The sequence below is a fragment of the Rhodamnia argentea genome, chromosome 11 (assembly GCF_020921035.1).
Source record: "Rhodamnia argentea isolate NSW1041297 chromosome 11, ASM2092103v1, whole genome shotgun sequence".
Taxonomy (NCBI): Eukaryota; Viridiplantae; Streptophyta; class Magnoliopsida; order Myrtales; family Myrtaceae; genus Rhodamnia; species Rhodamnia argentea.
In genome coordinates, this window is record NC_063160.1 from 9,055,907 (window position 1) to 9,068,061 (window position 12,155).

Consider the following 12,155-nt stretch of genomic DNA (forward strand, 5'->3'; position numbering starts at 1 on the left):
GAGATATTGTTCAATTCTATGAAAACCATATAAGTAGGTTCAAGAACTTATTTACGTCGAGATTGTCATTGACGCTCTTTCGGTACCTAAGTCGAGTGATTTCCTAAACTAAGATTTTTTGCGGAAGCGTTGAGAGGTGAGATAAGTTCTAACGATCTAAAGAGTTTTATGCGGATGGGAATTTTCTAACTTATCAATCATATTCAATAATGGAAAGTGCGCAGATCAAGTAATCAATAACGTGCAGATAAAATGCATTAAGTCTTCAAACAATGAGTCACAGGCTGTACTTAATGAAACCCTCTAAGCTTAGAGAATGATCCATTTAAGTTCGGGGGTGGTTGGGGAAAATTTCGGGACCAAGTGTTTAGAGGGGCAAAACGGTCATTTGAAAAGGGTTGGGAACCCAAAATCAACAAAATTGGGTTGGGCTAGTTGAATGTGGCCCTTTTCCATTTTTTTTTTAAATTTTTTTGAATTTTTTTGAATTTTTTATTTTATTTAATTTTTTTTGAAAAATTTCAGAATTTTTTATATTTTTATTGATTTTCTGATTTTTTTTTATTTTTATGAATTTTTTTTAAATATTTTTCGAATGGGGTTGACCTAACCCACGAGACCCGGATGCTCGACCTAGACCCTAAGGGTCCTAGGCCGGTCTAAAATGACAATTTTTCATCTTTTATTATTTATTTTCGAATTTTTCTAATTTTTTTAGAATTTTTGAGAATTTTTATTTCTAATACTCAATCCTACGGTCAAGGTTCAACCACGTGGCTAAGCCACGACCCTTGGATCCGATTACTAAGATCTACAGGCCGGATCGAATGGAGACTAGATCCTATCCGTCTGATGTGATTACTAAAACCAACGGCCGAGATCGAATGGAGAGACTAACTCTTAGCCATTCAATCAGCATACCAAAACTAACGACTATGATCGCACGGTGAGACTAATTCTCGACTGTCATATCAGAATTTATTTTTTATTTTTGAAGACTATTTGATAATACTAAAAATGATTTTTTTTTACTCCAAAAAATTTCCAAATTGCGATATGTGGCCTTATGCCAACCGTCCAATCTGGGTTTTATTATTTTTTTTTTGAAAACATTTTCGGAATATCTCCAGTTGACGTGGCTGCCACTTGTCAAGCGACGTGCTGCCAAATCGGTGCCATGTCAATGTTGATCAATTCAACAAATGTTGATTGGTCTTCGTTTTCGCGGAGACAACAATGAATGGACGGCCGATGTTTCTTTGATGCCAATCGATGGTGAAACCTCAGCCAAATGACCCGAAATTGGTTCCATTCGACTCATCTCGCTCCCTAGTTTAATATATCTCAAAATCAGCTCTAGTTATCCACTAGAACACGAGCAATAGAGCTTGTATAGAACACATCAATGGTGGTTCAACTAAACAATACAGAGCATAACTATTGAATTAACTCACGTAATAGCATCACATGAAGTTCAAGAGGCCTACCTAAGGTTTTGATCAAGCCCTAGGTTGCCAGATTTGGTTGGCTAAGTCGCGGTGAGTTTGCCACCGGTAGGAGGTTTGACTTGGGTGAACATGCAAAATCGTAGCAAAAACAAGATGTCACGCCCCGAACCTTACGAGCACGCCAACACCCCGCACGGGCCGTAAATTATAAACTTCCCAAGGATCCAACGGCAACGAACTTAAGCCTAAAATGATAAGCACATGCGGAAGCGATAACTACACTCCATACAACAGAATGAAATACAATGACTCGGGATGTAAAAGGGGGATTTAAAACTTACTCCATACATTTCTTAAAAACGTCAAATTGACTTCAAAAGTTACTACTTGATAATTTTCAAAATACAACTTCTTTTAATAAAACAAGGGAGATGAAGTTTAACCTTACAGAGCTATACGGGCGAACACAACCCCAAATATAAAAACACAGCTCTCTAAGACTACAAAAAGAAGTACGGTCGAGTAAGGTTAACGGTTCATCTACTTCAAAAAGGGCATCTTCAAAAGCCAATCTATGGCGGTCATGAGACTTCATCATTTGGGACCTGAAAATTGTTATCCCACGACGGGGTGAGAATAAATCTCAGCAAGTTATTCCTAAACCTAGACCAGGCAAGTAGTACCTCCAGACAATTCCTAAAACATGTAATTCTACTCAAAGGGACAATTGCTCAACAAGCAAAACGACAAAAGCACACTACAAACATAAGATAGAAGTTCGCAATTCAAGTCATGCTCTACGGTTTTAAGGTCGAGCTTCGTACTTGGACATTTCACAAATCACAAGATCATAAAAGGTGTTTCCTATCGTATATCTCAATCACATACCGATCATTGATATCGGATTGTCAAGTGCCCGCGTCATAACGCTTCAGGCCATTTTAAGCATTAAGACTCGCGTAATCACGCATCAAGTCATTATAAATATTAAGACTCGCGTAAACACGCATCAAGTCGTTATAAATATTAAGACTCGTGTAAACACGTATCAAGTCGTTATAAATATTAAGACTCGCGTAAACACGCATCAAGCCGTTATCTCGCGTTTAACGCCTCAAGATAAATTCAATTCCCCGCGTATCACGCTTCGGGGTATTATGTGATCACATATATATAATCAATTCGTTCGCTTAGCCAAACTTGAATTCAAGGTCAATCATGACCTAAACAACACAAGCCATGCCAATTAACCATAGCACTTGCTCGAGCAAACATGAATTGCACAATCACAAAGGACATCTCATGGTTCGTCCACTATGCCCCAAACACATCAATTCATTCATGTTCCACATCATAATGTCAAACATACTAGGAGCAATTTATCAATTTAGTCAATCGATCATTTCGATCCCTCATGACCGAATACAAGGTACTTAGCTAGTCAATTCCAAATGCTCAATTCACATTGGCAAACCATAGCCAAACATAATAATGATAAGTAATCAATCCACAAGGGCACCTCAAGACCAAACACATATAGGACAAGTAAGTTAATTTAACCACGTCCATGCATCCTCGGTGGTATCCACCTACTGATTTCTACATCCAGACCTACTCTCAGAAAAACTGACATTTTTCTAATCTCCTTTTGAGCAATCCAAACTCAGAATCATGTTCCTCATGATCTTACGGTCGTGTGGGAGAAAACGGAGCTCAATTCGGACTCCGGACGACCTCGAACGAGCCATTTCAATTTCGACGTGCGCTGAAAAACGGGATTAACGGGTCTCTCGGGTTTCACACATTCTTCATACAAAACTACCCTAAAATCCTACCAATCCAATTCTAAACCATCCATTAGTAACCTAAAGTCCTAGACTAAGTTTGAGAGTAACTTACCACAAGATTGAAGCTTGAAAAGCCAACCAAGGGGCGGCAAGACTTCACGACCAGATATGGAACAGATTTGAGGGCTTGAAACCACTCAAGAAACTCCTTAGAACAGCCCTACAAGTCCAAAATTCCAGTGAAGGGCAGCAGCTGTTTTGGCTTGGCTTTGCGGGCTCTCAACGGCTCGCAGACGGCGGTTCAAGGCTCACGGTGCTCTTACGGAGGAGGGTGGTCGATGGTGGTGGTGGTGAGGCATCCCGGTGACCAACGGACAAGGTAACAAGAAGGAGATGGTGGTGAGAAAGGGGAGAGGGAGAGTGAAGATGAGCTCTTGCTTCTCAAAAGCTTGTTCCCAAAGCCAAGAGAAAGAATGAGAGATTGAGGTGATGGGTTGTCTTAGACTAGGCTTTTAACTTGAGGGGGGCTTAGTAGACTAGGTGGTTGAGGGTTTTAAGGAGAGTTGTCTAGGGAGTCACATCAATAATTCAAACTTTTGGGTTCTTGCAAATAACAACAAGAGGGGCAATCTTGTAAATCCAACTCAAGTCTAAAGACTACTTTGCTCTTAATCTAACTTGAGGAATGAGCTCTAATCCAACGGTAAAAGAGAAATTTCTAATTCCATCTATATCTCACTTTTCTAATCATTTTGGGACGAACCGTAAACTTAATTGACTTTGGTGAGGCGACGTTCAAAATATTCATATTGTGATCCTTAAAAGTCCAATGCCCAAGTTCGAAGTCCAAATTAATGGCTAATCTCAATCGATTGCAACTCAGTTTATCTCAAACTAACGGGCGGCTCTTTAGGAGTTACGCGTATCGACCTTATGATTCGTATCATACTCAAGCTATGGCGACCTTGGTTGTCATGTGATTGCGAGGGTCAATCATTAGTTCTGAAGGACGCGATCGTTAGGAAACGGTTTAGGAACGTTCACAAATTATATTGTGGTCAAACGGAATCACCCGTGATCCAATTATATAACGCTAGCAATTTGTTCCTTAGTCATTCCTGGATCGGCCTACAATAGCTAAACCTTCCCTCGACAACCCTTATGGCCAAATTGTCGATCCATGGTCAAGTTCTTAGGTCCACGTACCCATTTCCCAGTTACCCATTCCCCTTCGGTTAGTTAACTCAAGAGTGATCAATTTCGAGCGAGATTTACTGAAATACATCGATGACATTTCATTACTTCAAAAGGGTCGGATTTCGGAATGTCACACAAGATGCGATCGTGCTTAGAGAAGCTCGGGTAGTAAAATGCCTCAATTGATTTTAGGAATGATGGTCAAAGACGAACTCTGCCATTGATGCATAGAGGAGAGCTTAGAGTTCGAGCTTGTCAATTTTCGGAGATGTTGAGCTGTGAGACTCGTAGCGATAGCTTCTTTGGAGCTCTTCCGGTGGTGGTTTGGTGACTTGATTTGCTTTGGATTCCCCGGGCTGAAGTTCCAAAGCTCTTGGTCAAAGCTCCGGCTATGGCGTCGTTGGAGCTTCACGAGGGCTTCTTTCTCTTCATCTCTCTCTAGTCTGTTAGAGCTTGCCAAACCAAATGAGCAAACTCCTTTGCCAAAAATGCATCGATTTCATCTTATCCAATTCAAATTAAGTATGCGTGCACGGGAGGTGTCCACCGCCTTAGGCTCGCACATACAATCACGTGCGAAATGGTAGTAATGGTGCCGGAGGGGCTTGGGGATTTTGTCAAGTCCATTTGCACTTTCGGCATGCACCAATTAACATTAAATTTGGACGGTTTGTGCATAGATTGACTTTTTGCACCGCCGCGATGAAAACTTGATCGACCGTCGCTACTTTGGCAGTCCCAGGCGGCGAGGATGGTCCCGATCGAAGTGGACGCTTGAGAGCTTTAAGGCCCACCCATTGGTGTCGCCAATTGCGGCCGAGAATACCTCCAATTTGGCCATCAAAGCTCAACTCTCCACGGGCGTTTGAATCGTGCGGGAGATCATTTGGGGGAAGAAGGTGGTTGCCCGGTTCACTAGGTTGGATCCAGTTCGACCCGACAGACCTGGTTAACCAAAAATCCTCAAATTGACCCGCAAATCTTGGGAATTTTTCAAATTAAATCACATAGTTGGACTCGGGAGAATGAGTTCTATCGGAAAATGTGTGTTTTTTTTTTGGTGAAAAATATATATGGAATTATACAAAAGCCCCAAATTCTTGTCTTGACGCAGGAATGGAAATTGAGCAATACGAATCCTAAATGGCCAAATCGGTTTAAGCCACCCCCACCAATCGATTCAGGAAGTCGAAAAATATAGGGTAGTGATCTTATCTTCGGATGGTGATCCCTAAAATTTGGTTAATTGCATTTGGAACGAAACCTAGGGACTAAATATTTATGCTTTTAGGTCCTTTTAGTCCAAATCATGCGATTATTCAAAATTCTGTGCTAAAATGGAATGCAAGATATTAAAGACAAATGTGATTACTCTAAAAAGTGAAAAGTTTGGCTAAAATGATTTGAAATGTAATTTTTGGACCAATTTGGGACTATGCTCAATGAAGAGATATGTGGTCCGACATTGAATTTGTCAAAATTTAAGAGGCCAAATAGAAAAGAGAATTAAAATAAAAATATTGATTATTTTTCTGTATTTTTACGGCCTCAAATGCCATTTTTTCCGAATTTTCAAGTATTTCTTCTATTTTAAAAAATATTAAGAAATGTGAAAAATTTGAAAAATTAATTTTGATTAAAAAAAATGGTTCCTTAGGCTTGGCCAAGGCTTCCAAAGTTGATTTTGCAATTTTTTTTTTGACTTTTTATGGATTTTCTAAGAATTTTCTAAAAATAAACTAATTAAAAATCATGTGTCAACAAACAACAAAAGAATAGTTCGAGAACCTCATGAATCATTTTTCCTAGTTTGGAAAGAACATTTTCTCGCACCTAATGAATGTTTCATATCTTGCAATAACATAAAAATTTGCTTCAATAACTACCATCTAAGATCATGAGAACTGGCTCTACTCTTATAAGGATATTTCAAGTGATATATTGAACAGGGATTTTCCAAATTAATCGGTCGATTTATTCCATTGAAATCATGAGGCATCTCTCGAATTTACCTTGGGGTTGCCAATATGTTTTCGTAGAATTGAATCAATTTGCATAGAATACCAAAGGCCCGCATGACAACCATTCTGTTCCGAAAGAGTGATTTCGATTAAAATGAATTTTTCTGATTCTATTATCCGGATGAGTTTTAGAGAATCAGAATGCGTTTGGCAACTGCGTAAAATTTATGTTCTTAGAACGGAAAAGTGTTTGGTAACTGCGCATAATTTATGTTCCTAGGAACAATTGCTCTTCTCAATTTTTGTCATTTAAGTCAAATAATTACGTAGTTACTTATGAAATTTCATCCTACATTTCGAATCAAATGAAAATTAGTTCATATTGATTCACTTATATAACATCTCGCATATTGAAATATAAAAAGAAATATCAAGAATCATCACGAGTCATTTCCGGTATTTATTGTGGGGTTTCATCTAACTCTCTTAAGCAAGCGGACAACCGACATGAACGACACCATTGTTTCTATAAGGAAAATGCACCGCACCGCCATGCATTGGTGTGCGTTTTTGGTTCTAGGAAATCAAATCTCAGTCATAATTCATCCAAAACGTAAGAACGAGAGCTTGTTAGTGTTCATGCTGGTTATTTTTGTCTTTTTCCAAAATTTTCTAAAACTGGATTACGTCTAAAGTACATAAACTTAGACAAATCATAACCAATAAAAATCAAGTGCACAATCAAGGAATTATGGCATTGATAACTTGCATCATAAAACCCTAACGAAGCCCTAAGGCTTAGAGAAATGTGGTTCGGATTTAATTTCAAAGATGTTTATGATTTTCCTAAAAAAGAACAAAATTTATGAAATCTAAGCCCAAATTTATGAAAATATGGTCAATCTAGCCTAATCTAAGCTTATTCTATTTTTAGAGATTTTCCGAAATTTTTTCTGATTTTTTATAATTTTTTTGATTTTGATTTTATTTTTATTATCTTATATATTTTTCTTTGAAATTGAGATCTCGTTCTATTTAACGTCAAGGAAAAAGTGACGAGGGAATTGAAAGGAAAAAGTGATAGATGTGACACTTCATTCTGTTTTATGTTTATCAAAAGTGATTCTTTTTTGCAAAACCAACTTTTTTTTGGTTATTGTTTTTGCTCTAAAACTATTTTTGGGAACAGAATCAGAATCAAAATTATTTACATTATCAAATAAGATTTTCATCTTTTTTTGGTTTAGGGAACAGAATCATAGAACCAAAATGATTGTCATGCATGCCCTAAAAGAGTTTCATTCACGAGACAGAGATCGAGAAGAACCAAATCAGTAAGACATGAAGTGGATACTCAAAATGACTACTGTCTCGCAAATGTTTGGTGTGTTGTTTTCGTAAATTTCATGATGTTGGCCAGGATCTTATTCTCAACACGAGTCTCTTACTGTTATGCTCTCAGGTGGTCGGCCAGTGGCGGTTCAAGTGGTAACTTTCAGCCGAAGCACTTGATGTATGTCAAATGATGTCGTTCTTGTTCATTAGAACGGTCCATGCTTGCTTAAGGAGAACATTTGTCAGTAGAAACACAACTAATGGCAAGAGTGGACATTAAAAATTACTGAAGATAATTATCGGATATCACATAGATATCATCACCAAAACATATTCCATCTAAGGTATGGAGTCATATCCTATAAGTATCGGGAAATTTTATTGCCCCAAATAACTGAACATGCTTGATTTTGTCGATTGTTTAATGACAGACTCGATTTTATCGATTGTCAAGCAATGCCTAATGAGTAGGTCTCTCGCACGGTTTGGCTGAGTGGCAACAACATGACTCTTCTGCAGGATCGAAATGGATACACAACTAGTGTTAACCAAATACCCTCATTTGCCTCCCACTGTTTTAGGTCTCACCATGTATCTCAAAATGCTACTACAGTTTGTCTTCTGTTTGGTTGAGATGGCTATGATCGCTCCAGGACTTCATGACCCATTTGTCCTCACCAGAAAAGTGCAAAATGCTGACTGAACCGTTCTGTACCTTCGGTGCTGGACCGTCCTTCGGGCAAGCCCGCCGGTAGATAGACCTGAACACGGTTCCATGAGTGACCACTATTACTCGCTCCCCTGCATGATGAGCGGCATGTTCATTTTTGATAGCCGATGTTCCAAGCTAATTGAAAATCTAAGAGTAAATATCAAGAAATTAAAATGAAGTGTTTGTCGATAGTTACTTGTCTAGAGTACGAATTTATAAAGCATCGGAGCAATAATTTTTGCTCCAAGCCATCCAAGATGCTCTCTCCCTCTCTCTCTGTTCAAACACACACATGCATGCATTCATGCACACATGCTTAACCTTGGAAGTGCAATGTACCCTTATATTCATATATATGCAAAGTGCAGCTATACATACATAGACATGGCCGTGGGCATGTTTGGACAATTACAGACGAACAGATATTTACCCTGTGTGTGCTTAAATTTGGTGGCTAAGTTTGTAGGTTTGGCAAATAAGCAACATAGACACATTGATCTTACGACTTCACAAAATATCATCAGGCCACGGCCTGTGGGGACAGATCTAGAAATCAGAGGTTATGAGAGTGAACATCAGCGTAGATTCTACAGGACTACTACAACTCCAAAAAATTTAAGTTGTTTGATTAATGCATGGTGTACCAGTTAAATAGTCTAGCAATCAGTAAAGTTACCACAAGTCTATCCTAGGTAGAGCAATGATCTTAATAAAGTTTCTGCAGGGTCATTGATGTCGAGCAATTCTGTGGTTAAATTTCAATTGCCGGTAAGCTCAAGGTAGTTTGCGAATGAGTTTTGCGGTCTACCAATCTACAAGGTTACCAGCTTTGATCTTATTGTGCAGAGCGAAATTCGCAAATGGCTAGACATGGACTAATGGCAATCTTTCATGATAGCGGCTGGTTTACCTTTGTGCTTTAAGCCAATGTTTTGCAAGCAAGTCGTGCATCGCTGGTAAACCTGATCCTTAGTTTCACCACCCTGCATGTAAAACCAATCAATGCGAACTCCGGATCAGACAATTCTCCTTTGAAGAACCGAATTGAAGTCCATGCTAGAACCTAACATCCTTTTCTAACACATGAATATGTTCTTTAAAAATGGGGTTAAAACGTGAGTTTGACTCCACTTGATGAGCTCCAAAGAGAGGGACTGCAATTCTCACGCATTTTGACCGGCATAGTAACAGAAAAGGATGAAACCCTAGCTACCATCTTCTGAACTATATGAAAGGCATATTCTGGAACCCGTTCTGTAAAAGAATCACATGGAAAGATGGGCACCGCATTAAAGTTTAGGAAGGCCTAAATGCAAATCGATGAGCAATTAGTCGTTTGGTCGAGCTCATACCGGGATTTCTAGATCCCACCTACGGGATCGGAAGTCCTTAAAAATCTGGGGATAAACGTTTGCTGCCTCACTGACACTAAGGCCTTGAAGCTTTCCTGTATTTTGTTCCCGTAGATCTGGTTCTTTGATAACCTGATCTCGATTCAAGAAAAGAACTAGTAAATTTCGTAGAAGTGTTCAACCACTTCTATCTTTGCCAATAAACTAAGTTAGCTCTTTCGCAAGCATTCTAAAGCGTTCGACTTTATTAAGCACCGAGTCACCCTCTTCCTAGGAGTCGTCGAATCACTTTCTTGATTATTTTGATGATGACAAAATTGCATGCTTGGTTATGGTATCGTAATTCTGGATTGACAAATCTGCATGCTTGCATAATCATGATTTGGTTTTATAAGTTTAAGTTGTTGGATAGCATTCATGGATATTTGTCGCTCTTTCGAGAGAGTGGAAACACTTACATGAGAAACACACATGAGAGGTAATTGTCATTAAACATGATGCTAGATGACGATACGGTAACACATTCATACCTGCGCCACACCACAAGCGGTTGCAATTGCTTCTGCTGTCTCGATAGCTCGTTTTAGATCAGACGAGTAAATTGCGGAGATTTCACCTTCTTTGGATAGTCTATTAGCTACCTTTTCATTTCAAGATGTAAAAATAGTAAGAAGCAAGCGAGACCCATCATATCATTCCAACTTCAAAGGGATAGAGAGCATGAGATAAGTCCACTTACTGCATTTGTTTGCTGCCTCCCAACTTCATTTAATTGCACATTTGAATGACCCTGCTCAAAAGGTAAATGATTAAGTACTCTGAGCATACATTATCATACTCTGTATGAGCTGTTATATTACGTTGATTGTGACATAATGTGAGACCTACGTGATCTAACGGCTCATGTGAAGTGGACAATTTTACCACGTAAGCCTGGAATACCACATAAAAGCACGCTAAAAATAGAGCTAATTGCGTCGACCGAGGTTGATGGGTTAAGTTAATAACAGTTATTTAAACTTGTGAATCAGACCCATGTTTAACCCGTTCGATCAACAGTCGTGATTATCTTGATTCGTAAGGATGGAGGCCATCCAAGTATTTGCCATGTTGGACGTAATGTACAATTCCGTGGTAAGCAGAAAGATGGGCATAAATAAGTTCAAATCACAACAAGACAAGGCAGGACATAAAGCGGACTCAATTCGAACTTTCAAAATGTATCAAATATGATGTCAAACTGAAGTTATAATACGAAGCCTTCCTAAGATTAGTCAATACCCGAATTGTTCTGATGGGTTGAACTTATAAATGGGCCATCTTGGGCAGCATAGTAGCATGGTCGGGCTGGCCCATATGAATAGTCTATGGGCCTTCTCCTAGGCCCACATAATTATTGGACCGCATTTTTTTACATTTTTCCCCTTCATACAAGTTAAAGACTTGAAGATTGAGTCTGTCAACGGTCCGCACCTGAATTCTATGTTCAAAATTCCAGTCAGTTTGCCCGTGACGCACGACCACGATCTCAGCAATGTCTGCTCTGATGGGAACCGATTGAGCTTCTCTGTCATCATCATATTCAGCAATCTCAAATAGCGATAATGACATAAATGATGCATGAACTTTGGCCCAATGTTTAATATGGTCTATGAACTTTTAATTTTTTTAACGCGGTTCCCGAACTTTTAGTACATGTTCAATTTAGTTCACGATCTATATGAAAATGTTCAACGTTATCCTTCCATTAATTCAAGTTCAGAAAAACATTAAACATTATTGAACATGTATCAAAAGTTCGGGGACCGCATTAAACAAATTAAAAATTCGGAGATCACATTGAATAAATTGAAAAATTTCAAGACATGTTGCATATTGTGTCAAAGTTCAAGGACTATTTATGTCATTCTTTGTTTCATTTGGAGAGAGAGAGAGAGAGAGAGAGAGAGATACGATACATACCTAGGATCTACACAAGACATGGCCGGCTCGGCCGATTTGACAATGTGCATTGCGTCCTCCATTGCTGTTGAACTTCAGATGCGGGAGAGAGAGAGAGAGAGAGAGAGAGAGAGAGAGAGCAACTCGTATTCAGGAATGTTTCTAGTTGGACTTCTTTTCGGGTGCTGGTGCGAGTTAAATAGTGCACAGGAGAAGTTAGAAGAACAACGCGGTTTGGTTTGGGCTTTGTTTAGAAGGCGTTGGTCTTCGTCTCGGTCTTCTTGGGTAATGTAAACAGCAAATATGTGGACGAGAAGTTGCAGAACAACGAGGTGTGGTTTCGGTCTCGGTCATGGTCTTCGTGATCTTTCCTACGAAAGTTCATAAAATCACCCGTGCCGAGCCAATCAGATTCAGACCCA

At 39.1% G+C, this 12,155-nt stretch overlaps 1 protein-coding gene across 3 annotated transcripts; it reads right to left on the reverse strand.

Moving 5' to 3' along the window:
* Positions 1–8,177: 8,177 nt before the first annotated feature.
* On the reverse strand, positions 8,178–11,877 carry LOC115746953 (phosphoglycerate mutase-like protein 4). 3 transcript variants are annotated; one of them, XM_030682940.2, is made up of 7 exons: positions 11,755–11,877; positions 11,266–11,359; positions 10,532–10,582; positions 10,323–10,433; positions 9,793–9,924; positions 9,351–9,423; positions 8,178–8,529 (listed from the first exon to the last, which is right to left on the reverse strand). In XM_030682940.2, exons 1-7 carry the CDS (start codon positions 11,814–11,816, stop codon positions 8,336–8,338), a joined length of 717 nt encoding a protein of 238 aa, XP_030538800.1. In that variant the 5' UTR covers positions 11,817–11,877; the 3' UTR covers positions 8,178–8,335. The 3 variants fall into 3 exon arrangements, with proteins under 3 accessions (XP_030538800.1, XP_048128350.1, XP_048128351.1); XM_048272393.1 differs by having other exon boundaries at positions 11,266–11,335; positions 11,755–11,844; XM_048272394.1 differs by lacking the exon at positions 10,323–10,433.
* Between the last annotated feature and the right edge of the window lie 278 nt (positions 11,878–12,155).

Coding starts and splice junctions, on each gene's coding strand:
- LOC115746953 (XM_030682940.2), bottom strand. CDS start 11,816: ATGGAGGACGCAATGCACATTGTCAAATCGGCCGAGCCGGCCATGTCT. Junction 11,360..11,754: donor ATGTCTTGTGTAGATCCTAG/GTATGTATCGTA, acceptor TGATGATGACAG/AGAAGCTCAATCGGTTCCCA. Junction 9,925..10,322: donor CCGCTTGTGGTGTGGCGCAG/GTATGAATGTGT, acceptor AATCGAGATCAG/GTTATCAAAGAACCAGATCT.